Source organism: Hyaena hyaena, unplaced genomic scaffold (assembly GCF_003009895.1).
Source record: "Hyaena hyaena isolate Hyena2069 unplaced genomic scaffold, ASM300989v1 scaffold_809, whole genome shotgun sequence".
Taxonomy (NCBI): Eukaryota; Metazoa; Chordata; class Mammalia; order Carnivora; family Hyaenidae; genus Hyaena; species Hyaena hyaena.
In genome coordinates, this window is record NW_024081442.1 from 776,895 (window position 1) to 799,157 (window position 22,263).

Genomic DNA, 22,263 nt, shown 5'->3' on the forward strand with positions numbered 1-22,263 from the left:
CTAAGAAAGGGACTTAAGGGGTTTCAACTTTTTCAGACAGGCAATGGGAAGTCAGTGATTTAAGTGTGAAACAGATATGATCTGGTCTTTCTAAGAACAACTGGTGTCAACAGACTTCAGTGTGATTCCCATGATACCCACCTCCTGGCATTTATTTATGTCTTAGTGCAATCCCTCCCCTCGAGTGGGTCCTGTAACTTGCTTCTCATTACCCTTCTGACTACATTTCATTATATAAAACTAAATCCTTGATAGTGACTCACTACAGGGACTCTCCCTGCCACCTTGATGAAGTAAATGGCCACATTGGAGAAGTTCACATGGCAAGGAACTGTAAACGGCCTCCAAGAACTCAGCAAAGAACTGAAGCACTCAGTTCTAAAATGACAAGGAACCAATTACATCCAGTAACTTTGTGCACTAGGAAAAGGATCTTGAACCTCAGGTTGGAACTCAGACAACACTTTGATTGCAGACTATAAGACTCTAAGGGGAGGCCTGAGTTCAGCTGTACTAAGACTCCCCACCCACAGAAACCATAAGAACGTACTTGTGTTGTTTTAGGCTCTTAAATTTGTGATAATTTGTTACTTGTCTATAAAAAACAAGTATAACTAGCAATGCTATTGAAGATAATTGGATGAAATTTGGAAACAGAAAATCCAATTAGAAGAAAAGAGATAATACAGTGGAATTATACATGTAATTGCTATGATGTGAGCATTCGGATCAGAAAGAGCTCATTTTAAGCTCTTGATAAAGTTTGACAATTAATCTAGCTACTTTATAAAATGGGAAAATAATATTCTCCAAAATGGTTTTAAAAGGCATATGTAAAAGAAAAAACTATATATGGTTCAACACAATGCCTAACATACATTCTTATTGCGCTATTGTTATTCTGTATGAGGACCAATGAGAGTTGGTCTGGAATAATGAAAGTGAAAACAAAAATGGTGGTAAGTTTGAGCAACAGCTTTAGGTGGTAGGTTGTAGTGACTATTCCAGTATGGATAGAGAGAAAGGGAGGCGGGTAGTGAAAGGTGATACAATTTCTAGCTTGGATGGCTGGCTGAGAATGATGCCATAACTGAAATAAAGAGTGCAGAAGCAAGAGCTGATTTGGCTGAAGAGATAATGAGTTCTGTTGGCATGTGAAGTCAATGCACCGTGGGAGGACATCCGTATGGAAAGGTCCAGTGTACAGCTGGGAATGCACACTTGGTACTCAGAAGAGATCTGGGTATATGGAAGGTTTTGCAGATAGTTGTATGTTATCCACAAATTACATCAGTGTTCACACACACGCACGCTCCATTCTAATACTCTTTTTGGAAAACCATGAGAAATCTTTTCTCTTAGAAATAAGTAAATTATGTGCTACTTTAATAAGCAGAACCCAAGATTAAAAATAGAGAATAGGGAAAGAATTTTTTTTTCTTTCCTTAGAGATGAATGATGAGTAGTAAATTTCCAAATGTAAGGGCAATATTTAAGTTGACTAAGCTTGGTCAGTCTGTTACAGAGGTTAGCAAACTATGGCCCCAAGGCCACATCCAGCTTACTGACTGCTTTTGTAAGTAAAGTTCTATTAGAATACAGATACACCTATTCATTTGTATATTGTCCATTGCTACTTTTAGGACACACAGGCAGAGTTAATAGTTGTGACCACAAACTGTAAAGCCCAAAATATTTACTACCTGGTACTTTACAGAAAAAAGTTTGCTCACCCTTGGTCTGTTCCATTAAAAGAAAAATTAAAAAGTAGTATTCCAAAATAGTGCATCAGTACATAATGTACATAATAATAAAGAAATGCCACCTGTAATACATTACCACTGGTCTAAAAAGTTCAAGCCTTGGTTTCTGGCATAACCTTCCATTCATTACTTATAATCTTTCCAAGTAGCATTTTCTCATCTGTTAAATACTAATAATACATCTTTGGCTCGCTTTGTAAGGTCATAAGCAAGAAACTTAGAAACAAACAAACAAACAAAAAAAAAACAAACAAACAAACTGTAAGGCAGTGAAAAAGTGTAAGTCAGTCTACGGCCATACCACTCTGAACGCGCCCGATCTCGTCTGATCCCGGAAGCTAAGCAGGGTCAGGCCTGGTTAGTACTTGGATGGGAAAAAGTATAAGTCAATGTTATGTATTTTTACATTTTCAAGAAATCAATGCCCCTAGTCATAAGTATATAAGAAAATACAAGTATATGTTTGTGTATATAATTTATCAGGATATTTTTCTATCTAAATTTTCTGTTATCTTTACCAGAAATATTTGGGTTGAGTAGAACTCATATTGGTACCAATCTTCGTAGAAAAGAGAAGCAGAGAAAATTAAGGCATTTTCTTAAAGTCAGTAGTCTAATTAATAGTAGCATCTGAAAGCCAAGCAGGTCTCTTAATACTAGTTTGCTTTTTACATGGCTATATATCTACAGCACTGACTAACTTGATATATCAGTCATTTTTTAATGTTTATTTATTATTGAGAGAAAGAGAGAGCGTGAGCATGGGAGAGGCAGAGAGAGGGAGACACAGAATCTGGAGGAGGCATGAGGCACTGAGCTGTCAGCACAGAGCCTGACGCAGGGCTTGAATGCACAAACTGTGAGATCATGATCTGAGCTGAAGTCAGAGGCTCAATCGACTAAGCCAGCTAGGTGCGCCTATAAATAAGTCATTCCTGATGTGTACATTTGGGTATCTGATGTATAGAAATTCAGTATAGAGAGCTTGGAGATGGAGATGAAATAAACAGAATTTGTTCAGATAAACTACCTCTTCAAATGTATTTTACTCATATATATATATATATATATATACACACATATATATATACTTATTACTTATATATATACTTATTACATATATATATACTCATATATATACACTCATATATATATATATACACTCATATATATACACTCATATATATATACTCATATATATATATACACTCATATATATATACACACATATATATATACACATACACACACACACACACACACACACACACACACACACACATATATATATATATACTTATTTGAGAGAGACAGTGAGAGAATGGGGGAAAGGGGCAGAGGTAAAGGGAAAGAATCCAAAGCAGGCTCCATACTCAGCACAAAGTCTGATGTGGGGCTCGATCCCACAACCCTGGGATCATAACTCAAGCTGAAATCAAGAGTCAGATGCTCAGCCGACTGAGCCACCCAAAATTCCCTAATTTTTAATAATTTTTTAATGTCAAAATATTTCTAGACTTATAGAGATGTTACAGAGATAGTACAGAGTTCCCATACACACTGTACCCTGTTTCCACTATTGTTAACATTCATTTTAAAACTAACAAATGACAATCAGAATATATCATCTAAAAAGTCAGAAAAGTGAGAAAAATGAGTAGATATGTAATACAGAGTTACCATTTTTCTCATTTGACTTATGATTAAAGAAACATGTTGTTACTTGTCCAAGGTCAGATAAAAAATAGTCAATGACACATAAAATTAGAAATAGAAGTAGATGTGTTAAATGGGGGGACTGTGAGGATGAATGAATTAATGTTTTTAAAACGATTTCAAAATGCATTGGCTTTTTAAAATGTGTGGACTCCTGCCTAAAGACAAGTCATTTTTAATACTGAACTTGCTAATCTACTTTCCAAAACAATATGGTCTTTCATTAACTCCTTGTTTATTTGCAACATGACCTGGCATGATTTCTGGTATACTTGGAGGCTGAATGAGGATATATGCAAGTTTTTTCTTGATTTAGAAAGATGATAATGGAAATTCCCTTGCTTTTTTGTAATGGGAACTTTAGAAAAGGAAATCAGGTACTAATTTCTTGACCCAAAACAGAGCAGTGGTTCTTATTTTCAAAGTAATCCATTCTCTTATACTTTTTATTTTTATTTTTATTTTTTTGCTTTTGGATATTTGGTTGTCACTTAAAAAGATGAACAGATTGGGGCGCCTGGGTGGCTTAGTCGGTTAAGCGACCGACTTTCGCTTAGGTCATGATCTCGCGGTTCGTGGGTTCGAGCCCTGCGTCAGGCTCTGTGCTGACTGCCAGCTCAGAGCCTGGAGCCTGTTTCAGAGTCTGCGTCTCCCTCTCTCTCTGACCCTCCCCTGCTCACGCTGTCTCTCTCTCGCTCCTAGAAATAAAAAAAAAAAAAAAAAAGATGAACAGATTATCCATTACCATAGAAACACAGTTCTCCAGGATAATCACCTAAATATAAAATATCTTCACTGAAATATCATCTTACCTGCTGATTATTTTTATCTCTTCCAAAATATAAACATAGTTATGGGCACACATTTGTCTGTAAGATAAAAATTCCATCTTGATCATTCACTAGAAAATAAGATTATATGTGTGAAATACCTAACTTCTGATAGGACATTAAAACTTTTCATCTCCTTTTCTTCTCTTTCCTCTTCTGCTGGTTCATAAAAATCAACCTCACAACTATTAGTCATCATGGTCCTTAGAGGAACTGAAAACCCATTGATGGAGAGAGTTGCAGGTGAAAGAAAAACAGGTTTGTTGAGCAAGGGTCGTGTGTTGAACAGTGCATTAGGTTATTTAGCTATATGCTATCATGCACCATGGGCATGCTCCTCTGCATTTTACATTTGAGAAAACTTGGCAGGAAAGAGATTTGAACAACTTCCCAAAGGTCACACAGCTTAGGAAAGGCTGGAGTATAAATATTATGTGCTTGTAATGGAGACCACTTCTAGCGGAGAAAAATCCCTGCTTCTGTGCTTTAATGCTTTCAATTTCTATCAAGATTCTTCTCTTGCCTCTACAAATTCCCCTGCACGTAAGTAATCGCTGATAAACAGGTCTTGGTCAAAGAAGTTTCCTCTGATTAGAACAGAAAACAATGGGAGTGCCTGGGTGGCTCAGTCGGTTAAGTGTCAGGCTTCGGTTCAGGTCATGATCTCACTATTGGTGGGTTCAAGTCCCGCATCGGGTTCTGTGCTGACAGCTCAGAGCCTGGAGCCTGCTTTAGATTTTGTCTCCCTCTCTCTCTGCCCCTTCCCCACTGGTGCTCTGTCTCTCTCTGTCTCAAAAATAAATAAAACAAAAAAAGTTAAATAAAATAGAAGACAATGTAACGAGTTCTCCAGAGCCATGTATCCCTTATAATTAAGACCAGATTCCTCCCAACTTTATTGAAACCTCCAGTCAAGGAGAGTGGTGTGCTACTCTGAATGGAGCACCAGCCTGTACTCACAACACTCTGACAGTCATGGCTCTGACCCTAAGTTTGTGTTTTTTTAAAGACATTGTATCTTCACTGATAAAAGTTACACTAAATCTATTTTCACGGCATTGATGGATTTTTGGAATGAGACACAACATGATATAAACCTTTATAGACTGTGAAGACCATATTATGGTGTACTGTATTTTAGTGATTTGTTAAAACATTACCTTAAAACATAAGTGCAGAGGCTACACAGAAATCTATTTAAGTGAAAATGTTATTTATTACTTGTCTAACATCCAGAATTAAGGTAATTTTTACCAAGCTCTACCAATAGAAACTGAAAGACACCAACCAATTAACATACTAAACAAAGAGGGACTCCTGGGTGGTTCAGTCAGTTAAGCAGTGAAGCTTCTGACTTTGGCTCAGGTCCTGATCTCACCGCTTGTGGGTTCGTGCCCTGGGTCGGGATCTGTGCTGACAACTCAGAGCCTGGAGCCTGCTTCAGATTCTGTGTGTGTGTGTGTGTGTGTTTGTGTGTGTGTGTGTGTGTGTGTGTGTGTGTGTGTCTCTGCCCCTCCCCCGCTCACACTCTATCTCTCTCTCAAAAATGAATGTGTTAAAAAAATTTTAAAAAAAACTACTAAACAAAGAGTCAAAATTAAACATATACAAAGTTTCTGTAATCAGTTCTGAATATCAGATGCTTTACTGTCCAAAGAGTCAGACCCCTTCTTATAACTTATATAAGAACTATATATGTATATATATGTATATATAAAGTATATATAAAAATATAAAATTTTATATATATATAATTTTAGTAAATGTTACTATTAGCTTTACACTTGACATAACATTTAAAACCTTATCTATGGTTTGTTCTGGGAAAGTATCCATCATTTGCAACCTTGTACTGGGAAAGACCATCTAGATTCCAAAAAACTGAAACAGAAGCAAAGTTCTGGAATACAATATATTTACAATTTGGCCACTATCTATAATGTAAGCTTTCTATGAAGTTGATAATGTAAGGACTAAACAATGGCTTTTAAGCAAGGATGGACTAGAGAATTGGCATGAGAGATAAACAAAGTGAAAAGTACAAAAAATCTAAAAAGAAATAAAAACTGTCCAAATAAATTAGCATTGCTAGAATTGGGTCTGTTCATAGAATCTTACAAATAATTTGTATTTTATGTGACTAAAGACTGTGAACTTTGAAAAGATAACAAAATAAGAAATGTATACATATGCGTATATGGAACCAGAAATACAAAAAGGAACACGTTTGTTTTAAAGCATAGGCAGAGTAATGAAGAAAAGGTCAAAGAAAACTGGAGAAGTAAAATTTTTAAAAGTCATCTTATTTGAAGGAACATTTCTCCCCATTTTGTAACTTAAATGAATACCTACAATGGAATTTATTAGAGTCAATAGGTTTAACAGTAAATGTCAATAAGCTTAAAAGCAAGCACAGCTAATTTGAAAATGGGGGGGAAATTCCCATGGCAATAATTTGCTTTCTAAATTTGTCCACAGGGTGATTTTATTTCATCTTTCCCATTAAAGATTTAGGCACTGTTACAGATTCTGTATCTCCCTCTCTCTCTCTCTGACCCTCCCCTGCTCATGCTGTCTGTCTGTCTGTCTGTCTGTCTGTCTCTCTCTCTCAGAAATAAGTAAAACATTAAAAAAAATTAAAAAAAAAAGATTTAGGCATGAATAAACCTAGTCTCCAAGAAATACTTTAATAAAATAAAAACTAACTTAAAGTTATTTTTTTGCAAAGTTAGATTTTCAAAAATCCATTTATTTATTAAATAACTTACTGTAAATATGAGCTCAACCTCAAAAAAATGTACATGCAAACAATTTCTTAACTAGTGTAACAGCCTGGTATATATTTGGTACTTTGAGAGAAAATATTAATTAACTCTGACTTAGACTCTTTATGGAGTCCTTCAAGATTCACCTTTGCCTAGATAAAACCATCTAGTGAGAAAAAGCTGGGTTTTAGAATATGAAAAACTTCATACAAATCCTTACATCTGCCACTTACAAACTTGATGCTCTTGGGTGAGTTATTTAAAAGTTCTAAGCGTAAGATCATTCTGATGAAAAATGGTAGTGGGAGGGAGGATAATAATAACAGGATTAGAGCAAGGATTAAATGAGATAACTATATATGAAAGAGACTAATAGACCCTCAGAGATGTTAGTGTTTTATACAATGGGATTAACTCCCTACTACAATTGGTTTTATAAACTAGATTGATGGGCTGGATAGATACAAGAGTATACTCAATATAGTAAGAGTTATGATAACATCTTAATTCTGAATCCTTCCTATATTCCAGGGATTATATTAGGTGTCTGATGGCATGGTTAATCTCTTCCAATCCTCATAACTAACTCATAACAATGAACCAGGTACCACTTTTGTAACTATTTTACAGATGATAAAAATATTGACGTTTAGAGGAGTGAATTAACCCAGATAAATCTTTTGCCTTTTACTAAAAAAGAAAAGAAAAAGAAAAAAATAACCCAATATCAAATGACAACCATCTAAACCCACAAACTCACTTGAATTATTCCCATGGTTCTCATTAACTGCCCTTTGAAAATATGCACACCAGAAAAAATAAATGGAAATGGAGGAGATTCAAGTAAGGAGGGGAATTCCAAATCTGGCAATAGCAGGAAAAAATAACAAAAAAACAAAACAAAACAAAAACCCAGAAAGGCTGCACGCTACATAGCTCTCTGGAAAAGAAGCTTTGAGAGTGTGCTCATCACCTCCCAACTTCAAGCCTCTGTGACTGCTTGTGCTATTTCTATAAAAGCCTAGGATTAAAAAAAAAAATTCATCTGTTATATATCAACTTGTCTGTTATATAACCCACAGAGGCTGTGAAAACAATCTCATCACTGTAAAAGGCTTCAGACTCACATTAACCTGGAAGATCATATTTCTCTTACTCGATTTGGGGATCCAAAGAACTCCCACCTTTTGTACACTAGATAATATATTGAGTAAGTCATAGAGGGCGTCTTGCTCATTCTCATTTTCATCTTTGGGGCATTTTGCTTCCATAGAAAAGACAAGGTCTTGAACCACAGATCAAAACTCTAACAATTTACCTGACATTGTAGTATATTATAACTTACACAGATCTATGACCTACAATTAATTTACAATTAAAGCAAATTCAACTTAAATGCTTTAGAGAGTTTTAACTGCTTTATAAAATAATTATAAATGACATTTGTATCTAGTTCTGTCATAAAAAACAAGTACTGACAACCACAGAATGGCAAATGACCTGAAGATACTTTTGCCTTTCTTTCCTACTTTAAATAGGAAATAACTTAAGTCTTAATGAAAAGTCCTTCTGGGGTGCCTGGGTCACTCAGTTAGTTGAGCATCTAACTTTGGCTCAGGTCATGATCTCACAGTTTGTGGGTTTGAGCCCTGTAGCAGGCTCTGTGCTGACAGCTAAGAGCCTGGAGCCTGCTTTAGATTCTGTGTCTCCCTCTCTCTCTGCCCCTCCCCTGCTCATGCTTTGTCTCTGTCTCAAAAATAAACAAAACATTTTTAAAAAGTCCTTAATTTTCCCTATGGAAAATCTTTTTTTTTTTTATCAGTTAAAACATTAATTTTCAAAGTTTGGGGTGGTGGCTACAAACTGCAATAATATAAGTAGTGTTATTCTTCATTTCACAATATAAAATGAATTGCTAACTTAATCCATTTATCATAATAGATTAGTTATACAGATTGTACGTACTGAGTCAATACATTCCTCGACAGCCCTTAAATTATCTCTTATTTATTTGACACATTTTCTTTCATGATTATCTTTCACGAATTTGAATCCATAGTTATAAAATATTGCCCAAAGTTTAGTTATAAGTCATGGGAAATCATCTCTCAACAGAATATAAGAAAGAAATTTTCTGTAAGTTCTCAAAATATGATCATCTATCATCTAATATCTTCTATTAGCTATCTAGCAGTCATCTATTTATGTATCTATTGATTCCTTTTCCCCATCATCTGAAAACAGATTTAGAGGCATAGTTGCTTAAATGGAGCAGTAGAGAAGGTACTTGAGGTACACCAGATTGCCAAGTGGAAAAAAATAGAAATAACTGATATGAAATAAATGAAGAAATTCAACAGATTATAAAAGAACGAAGGGTGTGTAACCATGCAACTCCATGGACAGTGACTACACATACAAGCAAATGAAAGCAGCTGACCACGTACCCACACACCTTGGCAGAGGTGCACTCCACACTCGTCGGCCACCACCAAGACAGATGATCTCTGACGTCCCTTCCAGTCGGTAACCTGATGAGCATGAGAAGGTCAAAGTGTCACCAACCCCAAAGTTGAACCCAACTCGGTTACCATATTGAGGAATTCCGGGGTCTTCACAAGGTTCAAGGTTATATTCTGTAAATTAGATGCAGAGAAGGACAAAGAAAATGATAGTATTCACTTTTAAGGATACATTGCTATTGTTTGCAAACTGGATGCTCGTGGGCTTAGTCAGACATTTAATAAGTGAAACAAGCTAATGACGCAAATACTTTTCTTCTTTTGTGAAAGACCTAATAACTTAATGAATACTTTTATCTGTGAAATTCAATATAAATGAGAAAATGTCACCTTCTGGGTGATAAATTGAAATGTAGCTATTTATCTCGTATTCTTTGTTCTGCATTAGAAACATTTCCATTTCACTGAGTTTGACTTATAATAATAGCATAAGTGATGCCTATTTTCAAACACAAAATAATATTTTGGATGAAATCATTTGCACTTTTGAAATGCATTTTACTTAATGGTTTTAATCTAAATGACAAAGGCTCTTGTTCCTCTCCTGTACAAGGAGTTCTATTAATCCATATTCTGAGGAACACAGGACTTCAAAAGGCAATGGTTTATGTAAGACTGAAGTGCCCACACACTGAAGATTGTTACATTATAGATTTATATAAGAAATTTCCTCAAGCAATGAATAAACATCATGAAAATGAACAGCTGAACATTCTTCAAGGTATAACAGAGTTGATTAAACAACAATATAATTAAATACCATCCTAAGAAGAAGCAGCTTATCTAAAAATATTCCCAGAGCCATGCCCTTACCTTGTAATTTCAATGAAGAGCCAAAAAGATTATTCCATGTTGATGAGCTACTATTTTATTGTTTAAAAATGTATTTGGATATACTTTTAACATTCTAGGTAAAAATTGATTATGTTCATAGACTAGTCACCATAGAATACCTTAATTATTTTAGCAGTATATCCATGCAAATAATAGAGTAAGAACTGAAAACAAGGTTAGCATTTCTGTGCTTCTATATACATAAATTATGTAATAAATAAATATAATTATAATATTATAATTTTAATTTTAGCAAGTGGACATAAGGTTTACCTATTAATATGTCTCTGTATTAAGAAATAACTACTTGCCTCATTATTCCATTCACTAGAAAGTAGAACTCTAACTGATACAAAACCTTTTTATTCACTTTGGTTGTATAAATTTTTTTTCCTGGATTCCAAAGTATAATGTCTCTAGATGAAGTTATTCTAGAATAGAGGGATAACCACATTAATTTTTTCTAGATCATCTATTTCCAAATCACTAAATTAAGTTTATCTTAATCTTGGCCTGTAAACCATGCCTTTTGTAAGACACACAAAAAATAGAATATCACTGGTTTAATTTATAGTCATTTGAGTCTAATCAAAATATATATTTGGATTTCCATTTTAAGTTCACTAAGCATTTTAGCTACTTTTGTCCTCTGTTAGAATTCTGTAGGAATGCAAGTTAAAGAAATGTAATTAACGTACTTAGAGTAGGGCCCCCTGGGTGGCTCAGTCAGTTAAGCGTCCGACTTTGGCCCTGGTCATGGTCTCATGGTTTGTGGGTTCAAGCCTCGCATCAGGCTCTGTGCTGACAGCTAGCTCAGAGCCTGGAGCCTGTTTCAGATTCTGTGTCTCTTTCTCTCTCTGACCCTCCCCTGCTGACATTCTCTCTCTCTCTCTAAGAAATAAATAAAACATTAAAAAAAAAATTTTTTTAAATGTACAGTTTCTAGCAATTCATTTTTTTGCTATTGTTTAAAGGTTCCCTTTAATGTACTACTATAGACAATCTTCAAGATATTTCAAATTTGCCTTAAAATATATTGACAGAGATTTGGTTTTTTTCCCCATCTTATCTGTTATTTTTCCCTCTCTGTCTTGTCAGACCTAAATTATGCTCTTACTTTAATAAACAGACTTTGTTACAAAAACTTTTTTAATTTGTTTATTTTCTTACCAGAGAATGTAATATTGAATCCTTCATATGATATTGAAAAATCTGAAATGAAGCGCAATTGAGCTCTAAAATTTCCATAGAGACCAGCATTGATTGTTGAAGGAAGTTCTGAACCAGTAAGGCGTGCCAGTGGTTGGGTAAAACTACCATTCTCTGTAATCAGTAAATAGTCGTGATGGTCTTCCAGATGGAAGGTGTGGAAATTGAACTGCACACCTATGAAGAAAAAGAGGAAAATTAGACTCACAAAGTATATCAGGAAAACACAGAAAGTTACCAAACTAAATCAAGACTTGCCTTGTAATTAAATTCTCTGAAAATGAAAAGCACTGCTATAAAATAATCCAAGTGTATCACCTAATTAAATATTTGGGTTTTTTTTCCTTTAGCTTCCTTATAAGTAAGACACATAGTGAGTCATGTTTTGGTAACTGCTTGCAAATAAAGGTTAAAAATCAATGCCTGATAAGAAATCACCTGAGTTTTCTGAAAATTTCAAGGAAAATTCATATGCTTTATTTATAATAGAAGTGCAGCTTTCTGGCAAATATTTTACATGCATCCTTCAATCCTCCTGCAATGTCCTCAAACAACACAAAACACAGTGCTTAGTAATATAACACACAACTTCCGAAGATACTTAACTCCAGAAGAGAAAGATACAGTAGGCCTAGGGAGAAACTCTTTGTTAAATGAATATAATGACTATTTTTCATACCCTTCAATCTGTGTATATATTAAACTGAAAATTACATACATAATTGTTCAGATCCCTGAAATTTCACAAACTAAACTCATTTTTGCAAATAGAACCAGAATCAATAAGCACAACATTACCAACAGTAGAGCCGCTTTTGTGAAAACTTTTCTATCATTTCACTTTGCCAAAAGTAACCACTCACTCAACTTCTAGTCGCATAGGCTAATTTTGCTGCCTTATATAAATGTTTTGTAGTTTATATAATGGATTCATGTAACATATACTCTTCTAGGTGTGAGCTTTACTCAACATGAGGTATGTGAGATCCATCTCTATTTTTGCATGTGGTTGTGAGTTATTTATTTTCAGTAATGTATAGTATAGCATTTAAATTTGTGAATACACCATATTCATTTATCTGTTCAACATTTGATGGTCGTTTAGGTACTTTGTGTTTTAGTATGAATGCAGATGGTGTTGTGAGTATTCAAGTATGTCTTTTGAAGAATATATATTTCAGTTGGGGAAATAGCTGGGAGTATTTTCTGGGTCATGCTCCATTACTGAGTCATCAACAGTAGCTCTAATAGAAATTGCTATAAAAAGTGGCTGTGCCAATTTACATTTCCATTGCCAAATCTGGTTGCTTTGTATCTTTGTCAATACTTGATTTTTTTTTTCTTCATTTGTTCCATTCTGGTGAGTATGGTGTGGCATTGTATTGTGCTCTTATGTGAATTTTTAATGATGTTGTCTATAACAGACGTTAAAGACTAACAGTTATACACACACACACACAAACCTCTCACATTGAGGGTAAGGTACTGTGTGAAATAAAGGATGACCACCACATTCATCTTTTCCTTGATATACTTTTTTTTAACTTAACCAAAAAAATCATCAAAATATGTATTAAACAAATCTAAAAGCCCAGGGAATAATTAACTTCAATATTATTCATTGACATTTCAGTTCAAAATGCTGGATATTCTTCTACTATTTAATACTTTATTTTTATTTATTAATTTTTTAACATATTTATTTATTTTTGAGAGACAGAGAGAGACAGAGCATGAGCAAGAGAGGGGCAGAGAGAAGGGGAGACATAGAATCTGAAGGAGGCTCCAGGCTCTGAGCTGCCAGCACAGAGCCCAACATGGGGCTCGAATTCACAAACCATAGAACATGACCTGAGCTGAAGTCGGACGCTTAACCAACTGAGCCACCCAGGCACCCCAACTCTTCATTGCTTTAAAAAAAAAAACAAAACAAAAAGGATATAAAATGAGACCAAATTCACTGTAAACATAAGCAATTATAAGACAAGGTTATTATTATATAATGGACCAGTGATTTAGATTTGGAAAAGATTTGAAATGTGTAACAATATTATTTTTCAAACTTTAAAAAAAAAAGTAAGGTTTTTTTTCCTCTCCACAATGAGTAGGAATATAAGAGCCCTTTTAGAAGGAGTCCAGAAATTGAGTCAGTCATTCAAACGTTCTTCAGTATAAAAGTGGTAATTGACCCTAGCCAGATGCAAATAAAAATGATGTGTGTAGGTATGGCAAGGAGACAATGCTTAACCATCTAGATGAACTGTCATCTGTATTTATAAAATAAAAGTGGAAATTCAGATATGTCAGTCTGACATTTATTACAGAATAAAGCTAAGAAAAACTAGCTAGAGAATTGGAAAGTAGATGGACAAATGACAACAAAAATGTTTATAAACATAACATATATTTTAGAAAAATGTGTTTACTCTCATATGCACTAAGTTAGTATGTGGGAAAGTTAAAAATTTTGTTAGATGATGGTGCTAAGAAGCCCACTTTTGAGTATAACATTGCTCTTCTAAGACTTACTTTCTTCATTTGTAAAATGGTGTCCTGGGGTTGACTTTAAGTATAAATGAGATGATACATGGGAATGACTTGACACAGTGCATTGCACAGAAGAAGGGCTCAGTAGATGTTAGTTAGCTATTGTTGTTGTTCAACATGAGAGTTGATTTTTTTATGTCATTCAGTCCTAACCAGAAAGTATATTAAATCTGTATCAAAGGAAATTTGTTTGTCAGATTATGGTTTAAACAATAAAGCTATTTCCACTACTTCACAATGATGTAAGACCTTCAAAATTCTGCTAATGGTCAATGAATCCAAGTGACAAAATAGTACTAAGAGACTACTATACTGTAGGTATTACCAAATATAAAGATTTAGAAGACTGTAAGTAACTCCTGGTCTATCTTAGGGAAAGAATACCTCAACCAAAAGTTCAGACATTCTGCTAAGTGCTATGAAAGTGATCAATACAAGTCAGTACAAGAGCCTAGAAACAGAAGTAACCCACTTGTCAAAGGGCTCAGTATAGGTCTCAGAGGCAATGAGTCTCAGAGATGAGCAGGATTTTGTAGAGGAGCAGCTCCAGGATAGACATTTGGGGAAGAAGGGGCAGATAGGTAAGGACACACAATCTGAATAGGACAGTGGGTATTTGAAGAGTAGTGAGGAAAAGTCAGTGGTTTCAACATCATGGTATCTTCACATAAAAGTGATCATTCAAGAAGCCCTATGAAGGCAATTACTGTTACAGACTTATGGGAAAAAACTTGGACTTAAAGTCAAAATATCATGAATATTTAGATTTCATTTATAGTTATGCCACTAACCATGACATTGAAGGTACCATGTGGACTCATGGGTGTCTTTGTTCTGATCTTTACATATATAGGATTGGATGAGACTGTGCTTTATCTAATGACGAATCCACCTGTAAAAGCCCAAGGTTTTTTGTTTTGTTTGTTTTGTTTTGTTTTGAATATAGTCCTCCACCAGCCCCACCTCAGATCTCTACTGGACTAGAACACATAATTAATGTTTATTTATTTATTTTCTGAGAGAGAGAGAGAGAGAGAGAGAGACAGACAGACAGACATAATGTGAAAGGGGAGGGACAGAGAGAGGGAGACACAGAATATGAAGCAGGCTCCAGGCTCTGAACTGTCAGCACAGAGCCCAATGTGGGGCTCACACCCAAGAGCCATAAGATCATGACCTGAGCTGAAGTTGGATACTTAACCAGCTGAGCCACCAAGGCACCCCTAGAATACCTAATTAACATCTTGATTTCTGAAATATGTTTAAGAAAAATCCCTATGATATCATTGTAAATAAGGAGCAATATAAGCTGAATGATACTATAGTTAACTGAATTTGAAACAACTGTATGTATTTAAACACCTGGACTTAATGGTAAGTGGTAAAGGGGTTACTGATCATGTATTTGATGTTTCTTATATCTTAAATATTTAGATACTTAGATCTGTTCTAGTAAGATTTTTATAAGCCCCTATAGTCTTGATGATCATGATTATTTAAGAAAATTCTGGCTGTAGATTTAAATAAAATGTAAATTGTTTCAAAATGATCTCACAAGAACTCTGGATAAAGACTAATATGATAAAATATAAGATGGGTAAACATAAAAGCCTAAACTGCCCTCCACTAGAGCTACTGAACTGGGATAAATGTTAAAGAGTCCTTTCAAAGTTAAGCAAGTAGAAGAGATATAAGCAAAACAAACAAACAAACAAACAAACAAAAACAGACAAAAAGCAGGATTATGGGAAGTGGTGATGAAGACATATAAGTGACAATGAAATATATAAACATAGGTAGAGAGGTAATATGCTTTCAGTAAAAAAGAGCACTTGACTTTTAGTCATAGATTGTATACTCACATGTTTGGCCAATCTTCACAAGCACCTTGGCTTCGAATGGATAATAAATATCCTAGTCTAGTGACTTCAGATTCTTGTCTATAAAATAGGAGCAATACCTACACTACTTCATAGGTGTTTGCAAGGTTCTACTGATCCTTGATTAAATCAACTCTTAAAAAAAAAGTCTTATACTGAAGATAGAAAAAAATCAGGGGCGCCTGGGTGGCTTAGTCGGTTAAGCGTCCGACTTTCGCTTAGGTCATGATCTCGCTGTTCGTGGGTTCGAGCCCCGCGTCGGGCTCTGTGCTGACTGCCAGCTCAGAGCCTGGAGCCTGATTCAGAATCTGTATCACCCTCTCTCTCTGACCCTCCCCTGCTCATGCTGTCTCTCTCTCTCTCTCTCTCTCTCTCCTAGAAATAAATAAAACATTTAAAAAAAAAAAAAGAAAAAAATCAGCTGTACAAATATACAATTTTAGGATTTGAACTTTAAATGAGTACCCTGATGTAACAGCAAAAAAGTTAATAAAAGCAAATAGGTACAGGCTTCATTAGTAGAAAACATTTTTGGAGTTAAATAATGCCATACTGTGTTTTCTTCTGGAAAAACATATTTTGGAAGGATGTTGATATCCTTGGATATCAATAAACTGGAACACATCCAGAGAATAGTGGTTATAATGGTGATTAGAATGAAAATATCTTGTGATAAAGAATTGAAGGAACTGAGGTCTGGGAAGAAAACCCTGGGGTAAGGGACTGGGAGCAGCAGTCATGAAAAGCATCAGGGACACAGAAGAGTGACTTGGTGTATTGCAGTGAGGGTGGAGAAAGGATGAGATTGTTGTGTTTGTTTGTTTGGTTTGATTTGTCTAACTCCAGAGGGCAGAACAGGGATAACAGCTGCAGAATAATTTTCAAACAATTAGAACTGTACAAAAGCTGAGCAAGTTTTCCCAAGGAAAAAGTTTCCTATCGACACAAGTGTCAATATCAGGCCAGTGCATCGCCTTTCTCGAACACTATAGAAAGAAAATGATGTACTGGGTGAGAGGTTACACTGTATCACCTTGACAATTTCTTGCAACTTTAAGAGATTATCCTTCACGTAACTTTGGTTACACTTTGGAGTAATTGTACTTCCAACAAATTTTGCTTGCTCTTAAAGGAAAGCATCTAAATCTGCATTTCTTGCCATGTAAATACAGATCTAATTAACACTTGCAACCTGTGAAGATGCAAAACCTTAAGTGTTAATTAAACCTCTATTTACATAGCAAGCAGTATGTAGCCTTCCATTTTCTTGTATAATACAAGGAAGCTGATTTTAAACTCCATTAATCCACTGCACACTGGAATAATAGGATGCCCTGGGTAACTTCCAGCAAAGAGTGTTGTATTATGGAGAACAACAAAAAGCACAGTTTACAAGGTCTTCTACTTCGTTCCTGCTGTTCAGTACCAGAATAATCATTTTAACTTTTTTTCTCAATAATTTTTAATCTCATTATAACAATAATTCCAATATAATCCTCACTCGCTAGAAAATGATGTATAATTTTAATAAAGGCAAATTTCACTTGTGAGAACACAGTGAATTCAAATGTATTAAATATAAGCTTTAATTTTAAAAATTGTAATAGCATCTTTTCATTGCTGAGATTGTCTTTTTTTAAGGTTTTCTGTAGTTAAGTCAATAAGGACAGCATAATAGTAAAAATCAATAGGAACAATTTAACGACAAAACTAAAAAGAAAAAAACTACTTCTCCAAAGCAGTTTTTAAAATGAATAAATGAACCCTTTTTAAAAGATTAGCACATAGAGATCTTTAGGGAAATAATATTAATCCATTTTTGTTTTGATATATTAGGATCGCTATTTTCCCACTAAGGTGTTGCCTTAATCACTTCTGTTGTGAGTTTATAAGTTTTGTTGTACTGCCTGAATGAACCATATTTAGTTCTATAGAACCTTCCACTTATTTCTTCAAAAGGCATTTATTAACAATGATCATATGAACAGTGCAATTTTATACTTCCATTCGGCTATGTGAGATATATCTGCAGTTCTAACAGAAAAATTATATACAAGTATTTCTAGAATGGTTATAAATTCATATGAAGAATGCAATTATTATAAACAATCATAAATATGTTAAAAACAATGTATATAAAGATGTCATCTTTGTTTTACAATTGGCTCATCTCTTCAGAACATCTTCTTCTTCCCTTTGGAACTTTTGAAATCAACCTCTTAACACCGTTGGAGAGACAAAAGCCATTCTGTCTGGGCTTTTGTTGATATGAAAATTCCCAATAACGTTAGTTTAATATACCAAAAGAAAATAGAAATCTCTCACATTACCCTTCTGGTAAAAACATAAGCGTATTAAAATACTATGGAAAAGTAAATATAATCCTCTTCTCCGGTTACTCAAATTGAATTTTGTGTTAGCATATTTTAGTACTGATCTGTTTTTGCTCATGCAAAACGACATCGCAAAGGACAATGAAATAAAAATAGATGCAATGAGAATTCAGAAGATAGTCCAATTATCATTGCATGAGGTAAATTACCTTTTCCATGAGTTACATCAACAGTCCACGTACAATTCAGAGAATTTGGATAAAATTCCGGGTAACCAGGTGATAAGATTGTTCCACTAGGCCCTCTAACATCTCCTCCACATAATGCTGAAAATACAAAGAAATACAGTCATATGATCAGTCATAGTTAGATGATCTCTCCTCCTTGAAATAGAATGAATCTGATTTTCTTTGCTTAAGATACTTCTCGGTAATAACAGGAGTGTGTAAAAGACCTCTTCCAATGCTAGGAAATAGTTTCATCCATGCGGCCCTGGAGAAGAAAAAGGTATGTAATAGCTTCTGGGAATTAGCCTCAAGATAACGCAGCTCATCTTCCTCCATTTGAATTTGAAGTACATACTTATCTTATACATTTCTAATTACAAGTAACATTTGCATAAATTGGTCATAAATTAAACATGAGTAATTAATTGTTTAGCAGCCCCTCTTTTATTAAGCTTTAAGAAAAACGACTTGCTAATTATGCAAAATCATTTCTTTTAGATTCCTAAAGGGATCTCTGTCATTCTTCATATAGTTCTTTTTAAAACAGTGAGCAAAGCTGCAGAAATTTTGAAGGCTGCTTCTGTACATCTGCCTTTCTCTGGGAAGTGTTGTGAACAAACTGCAATTCTTGAGAAGCTAGCGCTTTGAAGCAAATACTTCAAGATAATAAAAATAAATTATGTTTATGAACTCAGGTCAAATAAATTCAAATTTGATTTTTTTTTTAGAACAAATCATAGTTTAGAATGTCTACTACCACATTCAACAACAATCAGTGGTTGTGCTTAACCAGATAATTTTATCAGTACTAAAAATTAAAGATGATAAAGATATAGTCAGGTAAGAACATATATTCTAAGAGAAACAGAAAGGTCTTGACTCCTTATTCTACTCCATGTGGAGATGCCAGCTCTCTTGGACATCTCTTGGCAAAGGAAATAAGAGCTGTGAATGCAATGTATGGCCTCTTCTACTCTGGTCCTTTTTTAACTTCCTTGGAACAACCAAAAGGGGAGTTTGGGCCTTATGGTTTTCCATGATTTCTTCCAAGTAATGATTCTGAGAAGAGTTGAAGCAACATGGTAACTATTCTACACTGACCCAACTAGAAATAAGTTGTCTGCAATTCCTGTAAGTATTTAAGCATGCAGGCTTGAGCTTGTGTGCGTGTGTGTGTGTGTGTGTGTGTGTGTGTAACATTTACATATATATACAAACTAATATCCAATTCTCCTTTCTTATTTCTTTTACTCCCAGGAGTCTATCTTTTGCAAGTATCTCTCCTGGAGTTGTCTTATAGATCGCTTCCCTGAAACCAAAATAAACCCATGCTTTCAATTTCATTTATTATCAATATATTGCAATAATATGCATGGTTTGCTACCTTAGGCTCCTATTTACAGCCTGCACAGGACTTCATGGGCAACTATTATTACTGAACCTCTCAAATTTCCTTTCAATTTTTAAAAAAGGCCCATTGTGTTTTTATGTTCAATTTAAGAGTTAAGTATACGATTTCCACTGTATCTTGCATGCTAAGTTAACCTGTTTTTACTTTCCTTGCAATACATATGCATTCTACTTCTTGACAAAGGACTGTTTATTTTATTAGATTTTTTTACATATGTCAGTTTATTCCTAGTACACTATATTTCCTCTTATTCTCCATTGTGAGAGCTGGACTAAATGATTAATAAACAAACAAACAAACAAATAAATAAAACTTGGTATAAATTTGGTGCATGAAATGTGATGAATGAAGATGCCCTATCATTTGAAAGAACTTCATTTCGTACAGCTAGGCTAACATTCAGTGAACAGAGAGTCAAAATTAAGAGAGTTAAATTAATTTGTAAATGAAACACAGAAAAGAGAGATGTGAAATATTTTTCAGTACATCAGACATGTGCTCCTGTGCATGTGTGTGTAAGCAGTGTGTTTACAAATTGTAGAGGGAAAGCCCTTCTGTACATCAGCATTCTTTTGAATAACGCTACTTTGTCAAATTTCCTTTCTGTACTTGGAGAATTTCTTGACAATTTTCTATCAGTTACACCTACAACATCTGTGTTGAAGGCAGAACATTAAAGGGACATTCTGCAGCTAAATGAATAAAGTTAGATAACCATAAACACATGAACATATTTAGGAAGAATGGTCCATAACTAATATACTACAAATAATCTTTTATATTATTACTTTAATTATAAACATTAAGTACATTTTTATGACACAGTGGAGACTTCTGTTATTTGAGAATATTAGTAGAGATAAAGACCTTGAAAAGAACTGACTTAAAAATAGAAGTTCATAGTAAATTATGGAGAAAGAGTCTGATTTAGGTCTTTTTTTCTGAAGGGTGAAACTAAAAATATGAAAATATGACAAATATGAAAATGTGTACCTTATTTTATATCTTTAAAAAATTTAGGAAAAATTGCAACTGCTCACTAGTTCTTAACAAAAGCAAAACTACCACTCATATTGAACTTACAGTGTGACAGGTACTATTCTGAAGACTTTTATTTTTATTAACTCAATTAGCCCCCATATCAACCCAATGAGAAAAGCGCTGTAATTATTCACAATTTACAGATGAAAAGGCAAGTACATAGGAACTCTAGCAGTTTAGTTCCAAGTCTGTGATCTTAAGCTGACTCTTTTTTTTTTTAACTTTTACATTCTACAGACCAATACATTTTCTTTCCTTTTTAAATGTTTATTTATTTTGAGAAAAAGTGAGCAAGCAGGGGACGGGCAGAGAGAGAGAACCCCAGGCTGGCTCCGTGCTGCCAGAGCAGAGCCCCATGTGAAGCTTGAACACATGAACAGGGAGATCATGACCTGAGCAGAAACCAAGAGTGGGACACTTAACTGACTGAGCCATCTAGGCACCACTTAAGCAGACTCTTAAACCAAATATTGATTTGTTTTCACAACTTACTTCTTCTACAAAAGTAAGTTTACTTTGTAACATTCCCCACAAATGATCAGTCTATATAAAAATTATTCAAGGATATTTTCCATTTTCTCAGAGATTCATTTCAATCCTTTCATATTCAAATCACTCTCTTTTGAAAGTACCTAAAACCTAAGTGTGTCAGTATCCTTTTCTTTAATTGATTTATATCTTATGAATTTGCATTTGTCAATGGTTTTTGTCTGTAATTGAAACAGTCTTCCATCAGCAGCAGCCACAGTATCATTTTCATCAACCTAATGAAATCCTTCATCTTTCTAAAGGAGATTATTTTACATTGCAAATATTTGGAATTGTATTTGCTTTGTATATTGGCTTTTCGAACAATCACAAGAAATTAACGACACGTGCATTGATATAATACATAGTGATACATGCTAATGTAGGCTGAGTTGGATTAATTTTATAAGTGGTTAATTTATTACAGAATATTCTATCAATCTGATGATGTTTCCTTCCCTAAAATGTTCCCTTCCTATTAGAATGTTAAGAAAGTATAAGAGGAAATCAGTCTATTAGAATCAATCATGAGAAGACTAAAATTATAAGATGAATTAAAGAAGGCAAATTTTACATGTGATTTTTTTTTACTTAGAGATAGAAAATGGTACTCAAATATATTATAAAAGGTGCAGTGATATATAGTTCATTAAGAAC

General features: G+C 34.3%; 1 protein-coding gene across 1 annotated transcript in view; it reads right to left on the reverse strand.

Annotated features, from left to right (window-relative positions):
• The window catches only part of CSMD3 (CUB and Sushi multiple domains 3), a gene marked incomplete at its 5' end in the record, with an annotated part of 448,395 nt that overhangs the window by 372,903 nt on the left and 53,229 nt on the right, over positions 1-22,263 (reverse strand). The window contains 3 exons of the mRNA XM_039219338.1: positions 9,522-9,710; positions 11,601-11,816; positions 18,609-18,725. Of these exons, the coding sequence (XP_039075269.1) occupies positions 9,522-9,710; positions 11,601-11,816; positions 18,609-18,725 (522 nt within the window). The remainder of the gene's footprint in view (positions 1-9,521; positions 9,711-11,600; positions 11,817-18,608; positions 18,726-22,263) is intronic.